General features: G+C 53.9%; 4 protein-coding genes across 4 annotated transcripts; all 4 read left to right on the forward strand.

Moving 5' to 3' along the window:
* Positions 1–836: 836 nt before the first annotated feature.
* On the forward strand, positions 837–1,367 carry CGCA056_v012104 (uncharacterized protein; the record flags this gene model as incomplete). Its single annotated transcript, XM_037327348.1, has 3 exons — positions 837–997; positions 1,081–1,207; positions 1,263–1,367. 3 exons carry the CDS (start codon positions 837–839, stop codon positions 1,365–1,367), a joined length of 393 nt encoding a protein of 130 aa, XP_037174504.1.
* A 1,646-nt stretch (positions 1,368–3,013) lies between these two features.
* ZNF808 (Zinc finger protein 808) lies at positions 3,014–4,398 on the forward strand (the record flags this gene model as incomplete). Its single annotated transcript, XM_037327349.1, has 3 exons — positions 3,014–3,110; positions 3,276–4,207; positions 4,273–4,398. 3 exons carry the CDS (start codon positions 3,014–3,016, stop codon positions 4,396–4,398), a joined length of 1,155 nt encoding a protein of 384 aa, XP_037174502.1.
* A 4,087-nt stretch (positions 4,399–8,485) lies between these two features.
* Positions 8,486–8,820, forward strand: CGCA056_v012106 (uncharacterized protein; the record flags this gene model as incomplete). Its single annotated transcript, XM_037327350.1, has 2 exons — positions 8,486–8,521; positions 8,680–8,820. 2 exons carry the CDS (start codon positions 8,486–8,488, stop codon positions 8,818–8,820), a joined length of 177 nt encoding a protein of 58 aa, XP_037174640.1.
* A 3,360-nt stretch (positions 8,821–12,180) lies between these two features.
* On the forward strand, positions 12,181–12,885 carry CGCA056_v012107 (uncharacterized protein; the record flags this gene model as incomplete). The annotated part of the gene is made up of 2 exons (XM_037327351.1): positions 12,181–12,722; positions 12,777–12,885. The coding sequence occupies 2 exons, from the start codon at positions 12,181–12,183 to the stop codon at positions 12,883–12,885; spliced, it is 651 nt and encodes a 216-aa protein (XP_037174786.1).
* Positions 12,886–14,478: the final 1,593 nt, after the last annotated feature.

Raw genomic sequence — 14,478 nt, forward strand, 5'->3', positions numbered from 1 at the left:
CCAACAGAGCCCACCGCCCAGGGCAAGATGATTGACAGTGCCAGTCCAGTCCAGTCCATCACAGCAAAGAGTCCAGCACAGCGAAGCAGAGCAGAGCAGAGCAAAGAACAGGACTGTCAGCACCCTCTGTACCTGACGGTGGGCAACTACCTACGCAAGCAATCACTTCACTGTCTCTGGGATGAGGAGGTCGCGCCCGAGGACAATGGCCTAGGGTGGGCCCAGCAATAATACGGGTCAAAGTGCGAATAAGCTGAGGTTCCGGGACAGGGGTTGTGCTGGCCCTAGCTGATGGGATCCCAGCTCTCCAACCCGAGATGGAGGTACAGGACTCTTTCTCATTGCCTGCCAGCGCTCGTGCTTGCACTCGCGGGCACGGTACCTCGAGCCGGTCTGCTTGGTCACTGCCTTGCCTTACTTACAGGCAGCCGCCCATATGTGCACCCGCAGGATAGCCGTCCCTCTTCGTCTCCCGGTATATTACCCACACGGTCATTTTCCCTCCCGATCATCAGGCTGGCGGCGTTGTTACATTGGCTCATTCGTTCCGAAAAGCCAATTCCAATCTCGTACTCGACGTCGTCCAAAGTCTGCCAGTTCGGGGAAAAGAAAAAGAAGGTTGAATGGAGCACCACAACAAACACGCTTCGAGCATGATACCATGTAGCTTATTACGTCGCTCCGCCGCAAAAAGCTACCTCGCTATTCTTCTTCTGGCCCGCTACGAGTGGGCAAAGACCTGACCCAGACCCCAAACCAGATGCCAGCGGGCGAGCAGCCAAGCACATGCGTCCTGCTGCTCGACTGGGAAAGGTCAAACTCAGGGGATAAGGGAGATGGGAATCCGGCGGCCTGGTGCTGGCGTTGGTGCATGGAGGGGGATTTGGGGAGTCTCGCCTGAACAAGAAAGCAAAGCCAGGTATCCGTCCTCTGTACAGAGTACCTCTGCCTTGCAGCCAGTCTCGAGGTCAGGGTTTTGGCCTCGACATTTTGGACTGTCCGTTTTTCTGTCCGTTTTTCTTTCTTTCCAGCATGTTACTACTGCCTGTCTCTCTATTTCCCGTCTAAGACTCCAAGTAGGGCCCGTCGTCGACTACCTACCCATCTTCCTTACCGTGTCTACCATTCAGACGACACCCCATCCTTCTCTCTTTCACTCGCACACGCCGCCTATTGCTTCTTTCATCGTTTCTTTTCCGGCTGGCAGGTTGGCCCCTCCCCCCTACTTTTCTTCCTCAGCAATGGCTACTGACTGATGACAGACCTGGCAGGAACACGGCCTTTGCTCTCTGCAGAAACGACACTTGCCTCACTCCCATCCACTCTCGCACTCCCTCTTCCACTTCCATTTCCAACCCAATCACTGAAGCCAATCCACAGATACATGCGTCTTCTTACTGTGCATCCACACCCTTGAGCCCCCCTTGCCCAGGTCACTTTGGCTGCCAATCGCTCCTCACCCCCTCCCCTCCCTCCTTGTACTCACCCTCCTCGTCCGTGTGTTTCCCCAAGGCAAGGAGCCTCGCGCACTCCTGATGCCTACCTTTGGTTGTGTACTTAGCACACACCAGACAGAGGCTGACTACCTCGTCCGTCAATGAAATACTAACCTTTAATCTCCAGAGACTGGCGCCTACTTTTTGAGAAGCCCACCCCCTTCTTCAAACCCACCGTCCCGGCAGCCTGCTTGTATTCCGTCTTCGACCTGTAACGCCCAGACTCTGCTGCCCCAAGCTAAGGGACATTCAATACGCCACTGTCGCCCGTCTTCCAGGTAAGGTACCAGCAGTGCGGAGGTCAGTAGGTGTCTCGAGTGTCGAGAGCTACCTGAACTTGATTTACTCTCACCCACTGAGCTGCGTGGTGCTAGGCCTCGGTACCTCTTCCCGCTGGACCTCGATGAATGATAAGCCCGGACGACACATAGCAGAGAAGAGAGAGAGGGAAAGTCAGAGACAGAATTGCTGGAGAGACACTGAACGAGAGAGAAAAGCATACTTTTGATCACATCTCTCTTCCATCCTCTCCCCGCTTCACCTACCTCAGACATTCCAACAACTCCCGCTGTCGCCTCCGCCAGCGGAGCAAAGAATCCAATCGCGAGGTTCTATACTACTCTTTTCGTTCCGTAGGGCAGAAGCTACCCTCCTCATTATTCCATCCAGTGTCAGACAGTACACCCCCGGTACTTGGAGCTGAGGCGCCAGGGTCTTCTCAGTTTTTGGTGTCCGACTACCCATTCTCAAGCCCCCCTTCAGCCCTCCCGGACTAAAGCCTGGCTGGCTTTTGGCCTAACAAATCCTGGGTTAGCCCCCAAGACGAAGTCCCGCACCATTGCGAAGCTACATATATTCGACAGCCGCCTCCACAGTGGATGGAGGGACGGACTGGACTGGCGCCCTAAGGTGATCGACGCACGATAACTCCTTTCGACATCCCAACCAGGATAGCTTTTAAAACCTGCACAAAGCCTCCTTCGATCTTTCCATTGGCAGACATACTTTACCCCGAGGGACATCTTCTCTTTCTCATCATCATCTCCTGCATACCATCGATCTAGTTTCCTCCACTCCGCCAAGTACTTCTGAACTTTGTTTTGGACACCCTTAAACTCAGTCGTCTTTGGACATACATCTACCTGCAATAATCCCTGGTCTTTCTCTGGACACGTCGGCAGCAGCAGACTCACGATCGTGTTTGGCACGGGGTAACTGAAGTCAATCGACACCGACAGATCAGCAGCCAGGAGCGAGAAGAAGCATAAGAGTTACCGCTCCCGCTCCTTCATTCCTCAGTGCCTGCGCCTGAGTGCCAACTCTTTTCAGCCGTCGGCCCCATTTTTTCGACCATCAGCATTTTCCGGGAGGATCAACCCTTTCGACGAAGCTACACCATCAGGCAACGCCCAGCTCAAGGTAGCGGGTCACACGGAGACTACAAACCTTCTCCGTAGAGGTTGACAATCGACCTTCCCGGTTTTTTTTTTCAAAGAAAGGAGAATATTCTTTACAAAATGGCAATGGAAACCTCCCAGAGCTTTACGGCTCGCCGACAGGCGACCCAAGCCTTGCCTCCTTTCCAGCTACCATCGACAAACCAAGATATCCCTAGTATGAGGAACTATTTCAATTACTCAAATCAGATTACACACACTCCTTCACCATGGCCGGCGACGTGCACGAATCCGTCGTCGGCTCCTCCCTCCTCCTCCTCCGCAGCCTCCAACGCGCACCACTCTCCAAATACCGCCAGCTCAGGTCTAACATCGCCTTCAGGAGTGACGGGCGAAGGGCTCAGCCCCCTCTCCTCTGGTGTCAACACCACCAGCTCCCAAAGCTCACACTACTATTCGCAGCACGGAGCATGGCCAACCCCTCAGAGCTCTTCCTACGCGCTTAGCTCTGGGACACCGCAAGCCATCCAGCAATCGCCGTACGGTTCCTCACGAGCGAGCACTTACGAACAGCAATCCCCCTTGCCATACTCCCGCACTTCTCAGTCTCCAGCAACCGGCGGAGAGGGTCTCCCGGGCCCCTCCTACGGCCAGGGTCACCAGTTTTCCCAAGCGGCTTATTCCCAAGCAGGATCTACTCCAGTTAGTTTGCCTTCCCAGGCCTCTCAAACTGCGCAAACAGCCATTCTCGGTTCTCAGACTCCAGTTTCGACGCAGCCTCCCACGCCTGGTGCTCTATCTTCGAATGTTGACTCATATGCGCAGTCCCGACCATCCATTGCACCATCCTACTACGCATCCTCAGCTCCTCAGCAGTCTGGATTCCCCGGCTTCCAATCGCACACATCCCCGACCGCGCCGTCTCCCACGACTTCTGCCGGACCGGGAAGGGGGTTGGCCTCTATGCCCCACCCTTCCGGAATGGCACCTCCTCAGCCATATGGTCGATACGCTTATGGCGTTCCTCCAATGGGAGGGCCTATCATGTCGAACCTCAACACCCCAGGGCATCAAATGTCTCTCGTGTCTGGTATGGGCGTTGGTTACCCGCACCACATGGGTCCCTCGATGTATGGTCACGGCCACGGCAGCCAAGCAAACGCCCAAACGGAGCGCCCTTTCAAGTGCGACCAGTGCCCACAATCATTCAACAGGAACCACGATCTGAAGAGACACAAGCGAATCCATCTGGCCGTCAAGCCCTTCCCCTGCAACTTTTGCGATAAGAGCTTTTCGAGGAAGGATGCCTTGAAGGTATGGCTCCCCATTCTCATATTTCAATCTTTGACACTGAGAAACATCGCTAACGAACATTGTAGAGACACCGCCTCGTCAAGGGCTGCGGAAACAAGGATGGCGAGAATGCTTCAACCGACAACAACCGACGTTCGCCGGGAGATCACTCCGATGACGGGACACCCACCTCGGTCAAGCGTGAGGCATGAACTGATGCCTATCCCGGTGGCGCACGAGGGACGTAGCTGTCAAGGTTGTGCCTCTCAAGCAAGCCACCTTCAACGTTCATCCACCTCCAAGGTGGAATGGCTGCCTTGGTTACGAAACTGAATCACGTTGGCGTCAATGGCGTTCGGAAAATGGGTCGACAAATGCTACATGCAAGATCACGATTCCATCAAATCGAGTTGGTCTTTTTCTATACGACACTTTGCTATTTCTCGGGTTTAATAATACGGGGTGAGGCTATAAGGGTCGTTTCACCGGTGATACCAAAACCTTATTATAAGGCTTCACTTTCTGGGTCAGAAATCACGACAATGGGCAACGGAACCGGTGGCGAAGGAACGGATTGCGACATCTACTTTGGGTGCTCAGGAAGGGCGACACACGCAACATACCATCATAAACGGGAATAATGGGATCGGACACGGAACTCGGCGCAAGGGGTAGGGTCTTGGAGATTGCAGCGGGCGGAAATGCTATGTGGTGTTTGGAAATCACAGCTTGTTGTTATTTTGGATTCAAAGATACCAGTACAATGTACCATACGGGGTGGGGAAGGCTGTCTGGGACATCTAGTGCTATGGGGATCTATTCAGAAAATTGGACAGGTGAATAAGAAGTCATTTGTGTACAAAAGAAACTTTGAAAACCGGGGTTGTTTACCTTGATCGATTAAACTTCAGGAACATATCTCAGACCCATCTTTCGCAAGCTCTGTAGGCCAGTGACCGCGCGTCGTGGATAGTCATGATCGATGATGTCAAAACATGCGGTTCGTGACCAACCTCTTCCATCAGCTGGCCCGAGACAACCCTTCTGCCCTAGAAATCATGACCGACATGCTGCCGGACGTGAAAGTCAATCACGCAAGGGCAGCATCCGTATGACTGGTACGAGCTGCGCGTCATGGGTGAACAAGGTCGTGGGAGAATCCAGCAACCCAGGTTCGCAGACACGGTCGTCACGATGGCCTGTGGTCCGCGGTCGAGATAGCCTCGTCGTATCAGGCAGAGACAAGAAACCATAGACGTGGGAAGGAGGACACTCGGGTCTCCTTGCTGACGTGCCCGAAAATCTCCTAGACCACTGCTCCACTTGGGGCGACTTAAACCATGGAGCTATATCGTGACGCGCAGTAGCAGCAGAGCGGAAGCAAGCAAGCAAACGGGCAAGGTGAGGTTGAGGAAGGTTTGCGGGTAACGTGAAGCCTCACGCCCCACCCCCTTCCCCCCCGCGCCCGGGCCCCCCCTTTCATCTGATCTAGCTTCGCAGACTAAAAAAGAACGACATTTTTAGCTTCCCAAGTCAGGACGGCGCGGGCGTGCTGACAGGACCGGAGGCATAGGGAGAGAAACAAAAGAGGCGTATAGACGAGATGAGATGAGATTTGGGGGGCGCGGCGACAAGCACGGTTGCATGGGCAGCAATTGGAGAACTGTATCTCTAGTCCAGCCATGGTTTCGCCTCTCCGTTTTCTGCCATTCAACCACCAACGGGTAAAGGGGCGGGCCAGAGAGCGAGTGGGAGGCAGAGAGCGAACCGGAGATACAAGGCCAGAGAGGGCCGGGACCATGCAGACGCAGAGCCTAGATTCTGAGTGCTTGTCGGAAGATCGGATGATGGGACGCGGAAAGCACAAGTCTACCGACAAAGCGCGCAGTAGATCAGCTTCTTCTCCCCCGCGCATGTCCCTTGCCATAACCGATAATAAAACCCATATTTTTACTCGTTCTGTGATACTCGATAGATTAGTACGCGCGGCGGTCGTGGAGCTTCGCCCATTCCGGTCGGGAGAGATTGTTTCTTTCTGCAGCTCAGGAGCAGCAAGTCCAGCAAGTCCAGATGAACTGGAGAATCTGGAAGTTTATCGACCAATATTGGTACTCCATACATCAAGCTTTATGAGGCGTCGAGGCGTCGAGGCGTCGAAGGTTTGAAAAGAACTGCAGCTCACCTGGTGCCTCCTCCCCGCGTTGAGAAAAACGCCCATCACAGCCAGCCGCTAAGGTGTGGTGTTGGTGATGGTGGCAGCAGAAGCATGTGGTTGGTGAGTCGCCTTTGGTGCAGGCTGCAGTTAACTTTCCTCATACTGTTACGACAGGTGATGCAGTGTTAGTGAACCCCTTGCGTCGTCGTAGATGCGGCAGCGAGTCATCATTGACAGGTGACTTTGCGGTTTGTTTTTTCCCGTTCCAATGCTAAAATCCCTCACCAAGTGTTGATCCAAAAGGGTTATCGCATCGGAGCTGGACGCGTTCAATTCTGGAGGAGATGGCCCGAGTATCGCGGTGAACAAAGCCAGTCCCAAATGCCTTTCGTAGGGCAGGAAGGGGTGAAGGGGCGTGGCTGAAGAGGCGAGACGGCTGGCTGGAAGCTGAACCAAACCTGAGGTGAGCTGAGACATGCTCACGCGGAGGAATAGAAGAATAGCGGCGCTTTAGGGGATCAGTCCAAGAACAACCATCCTACTCTCTCTCGCCTCCCACTCAGCGCTCTCTGGCGGAAAGACGCCTCCTACCCGGGAGGACGAGGGGGCTTCTAACCTTCCCCTCCTCCGCTCTCCTGTCCCCCTTTACCTGGGTTTCGGTGGCATGCTGGTGGCATCGCTAGTTGACGAGCTAGAAGGAGCCACGCCATTTTTGCACGAGGGGGCTCTCAGTGTTTGTCTCCATGATTGCATCCGAACGAATTGGCATTATAGCCCTTGGTGTCCAACGGGTCCCTCACATCCCATGTTGGTGTGGTGCTACTTCGTACTCTGAAGGTGCGAGTGGGGGACCACTTGACGACCATGGGCCAACCGCGTCGACTCCTGATCGTCCTTTGTACTACCCAGAGCACATCGTAGGGTGGGTAGACACGGCAGGCAGAAGGACCTTGCTTCCTCTCCCCCCAAGCGGCCGGTCGACTTTGCGATGTCGCATATGCGCGTATCCTTGGCGAGCAGGACGCATGCCTTTCCCTATCCCAGTCGCAATAAGCATTGCCATCGGAGGCGGTGGCCACTTCCTTCACTCCTCCGTTTTGGAGAGGCATGCCACGCCGTCCTTCAGCGCCGTGGCTGCCGGTTTTGGCGGATGTTCCTGGTGTTCTTTCGCATTGCCTCTTCTCTTTCTTCGAGTCGGCGTGGTATGGCACAAGCCCTGCTCGCCACGTCGTTCCTGAGAGACGCCGTTTTGAAGGGATGTCCACGATGCCGTACGCCCCAAAGGCGGTTCCCGAAGCCGGGTGAACGCTGTGTCCACGAGGAGGAATGAAGGGGTGGAGGACCGCCGGCTGTCGGCAGGGGCATTGCCAAATGTGCCGCCGCTGACAAGGCGGAGCACACTCTGGCAAGGTATCTCGTACAGATCAGCACACTCGGAGGGAAGATAAGTCGTCATGCTGCTCGATATTCCACTTTAAGGCTAGTGGCTACCTTCCGGCGGCAGCGGCTGAACGTCCGGATGCGGGATTGGGGAATTCCATCGATATCCTGCGCTACAGCTCCGCCGCATTCCTTCCCACCAATCTCACCTCTGCGTCCGAACCAAACGAACACGGTGAATTTTGGTCCAGCGGAGGTGGGTTTCTTGGAGATTTGACTGGCTGAACCTTGAGCATCTGGGCGCCTCGGACGACACACGCGTCGCTCCGGCAATTCGTCGGCGAGATCCCGCAAAACGAGGGCGCAAACGGGAGCGGAAGAAGCATTTTGCGGCTCTATATCTTGTCTTCAAACAGTATTCGAATCCAGACAGCCACAGTAATGGCCATCGCATCGTTCGAGGTCATGGTACTCAATTGCCTGCAGTAAGCTGACGGTGACTTTATCGACCCCGGCCGTATGTCCTCTTTGCGATCAAGTTCTTTCAATGACGAAAAGCACAAGCTCAATTCAAGAGCGACGTCTTCTTGATTATTCTTTGGTCAGATGAACGGCGTGGTGTTTGTTTCAGTAACACCGCTGATGCTGTACGGCTTCCTGCTTCAATTGGGACGACCCATCTTCGTTCAAACAGAGGACAGTATTTGATACCCGAGTAGAATTCAAACCCTAGTTGATTGGAACGGGAATGATTCGTGGAAGAGATGGCGTCCGCGTCAATTTTGCCGCTCGTGTTATCTGTAAGCCAGTCATTTCCTCCCACCCATCATCGGCCTCACCTCTTCGGTAGAACGTTTTAGCACAGAGTACAGCATTTAATGTCAATGAGTGGTGGGCGCAGTTGCGTACGTTGGCTTGTCGTTCGGTTTGACAACGACTGACTTGAAATAGTGCGCAGGCTCGCGCAATTGTAAGAGCCTGTTCTAAGCAGCAAAGTCTCGCACATGCAGCCGAGGACAACGGTCACCAGGCCAGGCATGTGCCCAATGTCATCGTCGCGGACAGCTCCTCACATTCGGATATTTCCTTCCTTGTCTAAGGAAAACGGCATCGCACTTGTCGATCACTTCAAGGATGGTGACTGACAGTTGCTTGAGGTCGACCGAATCCATCCGTCGATACTGAAGAGCGACACCTTGAGTCTTTTAGATGAAGACTTCATCCTGGTCGAGAGTGTAAGAAAATTATTGGGTAGAACGGAACGCCGTTCGCCGTGATTCGGGCTGATCCCACCAAATGGGCATTCATCGGGAAAGAAGCCAGGGCATCCGTTGCAAGTCGTCGAAATAGACTCGGCAACCTGCTTCACCCGCCCCTTGATCCCGGCTCCGCGGTTTGGGTTGGATGCAGATGGGAATGTGATAGCCTGTGTTCCCCGCCTGTGACCAACCATGGCTCCAACCCACCCAATTTCTGTGGACGCTTGGTGCAGATCATTCCCCATGTCTGACGGAGACAGGTCATCAAGAGTACCAAACAAAGGAATTCAACGGCCGGAGCGGGAAAACCACTTACTTGACGTCGCCGAACTTTATTGCAGGCTGCGCCGGCGTCAGAAGCGGGTGAGTTCTGGATGGCCGGGTTGACGGGAAGCTGCATGGGGCTTTGGGATTACAATAATCCTTTTCGGCAGCAGTCATAACGAATGAGATGTTGACTGCACATGCGCTATCCAGGTGGTCAATACGACCTTGGTGTTCGAGTCGATTCACTACCCCATGGCACCATTGGTCAGGTGTTCCAACACCATTGACGGTTCCATGTCCCATCCTAGCCAGCAAGCCAAGGATGCGTTCAATCAGCAGTGTAGCGGCTCGGGCATCGGACAATTCATCTTCAAGCATTCCCGAAGCACTGTTAATCGTTGCTAGGATAGGTTGTTTTCCGGCATGGCTCATCCGGAGAGTTCGTCGATCGCAACCCACAGGAAACCCGGTGGCCGGCTCAGGGGCGGGACAAGCACGAATAGCACAGTCCATTTGCCGGCGTGATTCAAGTACCGCCGTATTCGAGCGGTTCAGAAGTGGAAATTCACTCGACAGGGAAAAGCTTCCCTGCGTTGATGGAAAGATTTGAAGGAAGATACCGCTTATCGTCATCGGAGTCGGCAGGCTGCGAAATGCCAAACTGCCATGGAATCGATCGAGTATTGCATACCCTCAACAAACTGGCTCTTCGTTGCCGTGGAAATGTTGGGAGCAATTGTTACTATAGCCGCTGATGACGAACAGGGGGTACACGGCTCTTTTTCCATGTCTGAGTTTGATGGTCTTTTGTTTGGCAGGTTTTGTCTGGATTGAGCAAACCAAACGTCTTGATTCGTCAGGACAAGCATACGCCCGCAATTGAACTCAACTAGAAGCAGCTCCAATAGAGAGTTTGGATGAGGCTGGTGGTTTGAGATGGGAGCTGATGATTCCGACTTTAGCTGAGACTCGTGCCGCCTCAAGCCACATTAGTCCTTGTGAATGCCATACTGCTTGCATCAGCTCCAAGCTGGCAACAAAGGCGCAGAGGCAAGATTGTGGATTCGTTTCTTGCTGCGCCGAGGAGCCGCTGCTGACGACAACTTCAAAAGCCGCTGGTGGGTCAGACACGGGTAGGTGTTTTCTAGGACGTTTCCGAGAACTGAAAACGGGTCACCGTTGTTTGACCATCTGAAAACACATGGACTACTCGTGGTTGAATATTTTCATCATCTGTCCGTCTTGTGGTCCTTCGATACGGCCGTTCATCGTGAAACTGTAGCTGATTGCTGTTTTGGGTAGATGAAGTGAAGTTCTTGATTCGGCCGAAGAAGTGTCAACCCGAACTTCGCGCCATCGCCACGTTCAATAGGAACAGAATCATGGTAACACGCGAGAAGTGGGGCGGTATCAAACTATCGGGGCAGATGCGCAGGCAGATCGCCAATCACGTCTCTCGGACGAAGAACTGAACGGCAATCCCAGCAAAGACCGAGTTCCAACGGATGCGATTGGCGGGTTTGGATCAGACTGCCAGGATGAGTATTGTTTTCCAAAGGGGAGACCGGCCGAGAATAGGTTGGGTTTTGTCTTGATTTTGGACGAATGCTCAGATTGGCCTGAACATCATGCTTTGGTGACGACACATGAGACAGTCTAGCTGCATCTCTGAGCCCCATGGTAGCAGCCGCAAGTGCACCCTGAGCTTGTGTCGAATAAGCGTGATATTGACTCAAACGAGGGCCCCTTGATATTGCCAAGCTCCCTGACCAGACCGCCGGCGGGCACATTCCACCTCGCACGCAATCTCAAGTTCGAGGGTGCGTATTTGAGTTCTGTCACGCCTGGGCTTGGCTGGACTGATCTGCTTCGGCGGCCCATGTTCGTGTCTCCAAATGGTTCAGAAATCCGGGGGAGTGTTCTATTCTGGGAATTCAGAGGCGTTCGAGTCATCCACGGTGTCTTCCGCCGGAGGATAAGGCATACCACGGCGCATATAATGGGGTCTGTTGATCGTGTTTTTGGGTAGTCGGGCAGCTAAGTGCAGTGTATCGTGATTAGCTGCAGCTCTGCATCTTTTCGTCTCGTCATTCGTTCGAAGTCTGTGTGGATAGCGAGAGACTACGGCGTAAGGCAAAGTAGAGAAAAGGCTGATGTCGGCATCCCAGATGAGCAGGTTGTTTGAGCGCAGAGTGGATGGACGTTAGAGTTCGCGTGTCACTCGTGGTAAAAATTGTTAGCAGGGCCAGGTAGCAGTACTTTCTTCTGCCCCGGGCGGGGCGAGCACTAAACCGAGATCGGCCAATCAGAAAGAGCTTCTCGGGGGCCTCCGCTTATTATCCGTCCTTGGCGCTGTCGCAAACTCCACATCTGCGCAAGTTTGGCAGGGGGTCGTCCCACGAGGCCAGTAACTTCCTTCACGGGACTCCTTATCTGCATCTCGGCATCACTGCTACGGCGAGCTGCTAACGGCATCTTAGGACCATCTGCGTCCAGCCGTCCGTCTCACCTAGGACCATCCAAGCTCCATGGCCGGTCGGCAGGAACGACAAAAAGTCACGTCTGCCCATCTCCAACATCTTGGCACGAGCCAAGTCACCTCGCGTTAATGCACAACATGCTCTTGTTTCGCCGTCGCCTTGCGAGTCACCATTCGTAACGCCCTCCCTGCTTGAAGCGTCTGAAGATCCCTCGCAAACCTTCTCGCCGCCAATCTATATCACCGTCTTCGCCGCCTGACCCTTCTCCTCCACGCTCCGTCCGAAGAAGATCACGTCGCTCTCTTTCACATACGTCGCTTCGAGATCTAATATCTAAATACACGGCCGGGACTGGAGCCTGGTTGGAATTTCTATCCCTCGTCACTCTCTAATATCAAGCGCTTTGTTTCTTTCACGACAGCGTCGACCGCTTCGCACGTTCGAACCGCCACCATGGACGCTCTTATGGCAAGGCATGGGGGAGATGAGCATACGACGACGGGAACGGCCACCGCCTCCGATGCCATGCCCGGCATGGATATGGGATCCGGATCGATGAACATGAACGGCTCGACCAGCAGCGGCTCAAGCATGAGCATGATGATGATGACCATCTTCCAAACCAACCTCCGGACCCCACTCTACACTGAGACCTGGACTCCGAACAGTGTTGGAACCTACGCCGCCACCTGTATCTTCCTGATTTTCCTCGCTTTCGCCATGCGCAGTATGGTTGCCCTCAAGTCCATTCAAGAGAAGCGGTGGTTGGACAAGGATTTCAAACGCCGATACGTCAGTGTGAACGGCAGACTGGGAATGGCCGACAAGATGTCATCCGACAGCATGGCTCAGAAAATGGTCCTCTCCGAGAATGGCGTCGAAGAAAATGTCACCGTCGTTCAGAAGCAGCACGGTATTTGGCGACCATGGAGATTTTCGGTTGATCCCGTCCGGGCACTGATTGACACGGCCATCGCTGGTGTTGGATACCTGCTGTGAGCAATCATCACCCGCATTCGATTTCAAACGTGGTACTAATGGGCATATAGTATGCTGGCTGTCATGACAATGAATGTCGGCTACCTTCTCTCGGTTCTCGGCGGTGTCTTCATGGGCAGTCTCGCTGTAGGCCGGTTTGCCACCATGGGCGAGCACTAGGCTATCCCAATTTGCGACGACTTTGCGGCGGACATGACCGGCTGCAGTCTGGTTGACAGGCTGACGAGGTCTTCTTCCGCGGTAATCGACCAGCGGTCGTGGACGCTGAAAAGATGGAAACGAGTTATGCGACCACGAGTACGGACAGTTACCAACCAGCTTAACCTTCAACAACAAACCTTCAGACTTTTGGGATTTTTTTTTCTTTTGGGTCCCTGTCAAGGGAGCCTCCAGGCATCCAGTGGCTAGTATATGACACTCGTTCAGAGGTGCTGTAAATAGCACGATTACATACTGCTGTGACGGTGATACTGCCAACCTGGCAGCTATGACAAGAAGCCGTCGCGAGTTTTGGTCCCCAAATGCCTGGCGTGGTGTTCCTGCCCTCCTGCAAGTGATAGTGACGAATGTAGAAAGTACAAATCCGCTGGGGCTAGCAACTGGTCCGTGCAGAAACCTTCTCAAACCCCCTCAGCCCTTTCCCAATTGCGCTTCCTCACTAACCGAGACACTATCATGGACCCTACCAGTGCCATCTCGCCAGGCCATCCATTCTTCATGTGATACATTTCCACTGTGGCCGAACCGGACAATAAGTGAGCCGCTCGCTCAACGGGATAGACATGTAAACACCACCAGTGCTGGCAAACAAACACGGATTATTAGGTAAGCTGTCGATTGCATCAGCCAGGACCCTGCCCAGCGCCCACTCACTGCTGCAGGTTGCACAGACGACGACCAGAAGCTAGTGCTCTTGGGGAAATCTGCCCATCGTCCACGATAAGATCCACGCTAGGCATTTGGATAAACACTTGCTCTGCTCCTGGATCACGTTACTCGGGCGCCCTGGGTACGATATTTCGATATCGTCGATTCTTTCACATGTTCACATCCTCACGAGTACGGATACGTTGTGATTGTCGACAAGCAAGCATCCTCCCTCCACAACTTCCGAACCTCCGAGTCGTGGGGCCTGAGGGCAACGTCACCCGGACCAGGCGCAACCCCCGATCACTCCGTGGGAGGTCTTGATTGCCGCACTTTCAGAGGGCCCGTCTGTCCAGAGAGCTTGTTTCTGCCCGTTTCATCTGAACCACTTGTGCGAATAGCACTTCGAAGTTTCACTGCCCCGACGCTGGCTGCCACTCAAACCACGCGGTTGGCCAATCCACGAACGAGGTCGGAAAGTTCCACGTGGCGTACAGCAAGCATGCGAATGATGCTGTCCCAAGATCCCCTCTCCATGCTAGAGCTATGAATGGCTGAGCTACGAGAGTGTACCGCAGGAGACGTCGTCGCCGCCTGTGTCGGTGTCAGAAAAACCGAAAGGCAACTCATGAGAATATTGTTGGCGCAGTTCTGAAGAAGCTTCTCAGCCAGCTTCGCTGCTATTTGCGGTGTAATTTGGGTCTGACTGGTGACTTGGAGGTTGGCTGAACCTTGCCTGTTCAGAATCATCCGCGTTGCCGCTCGTCGACTAGCTTCACGGGTCTTGGGATAGAACACCGGACGATGGAAATGTCGACGTCGACTAGACCTTAATGTTTCTGACGGCTGTATGACAGGTCCCCAAACCCGACGGATTTGTCCATG

Source organism: Colletotrichum aenigma (assembly GCF_013390185.1).
Source record: "Colletotrichum aenigma strain Cg56 chromosome Unknown KSG_Cg56_contig08, whole genome shotgun sequence".
NCBI classification, from domain to species: domain Eukaryota; kingdom Fungi; phylum Ascomycota; class Sordariomycetes; order Glomerellales; family Glomerellaceae; genus Colletotrichum; species Colletotrichum aenigma.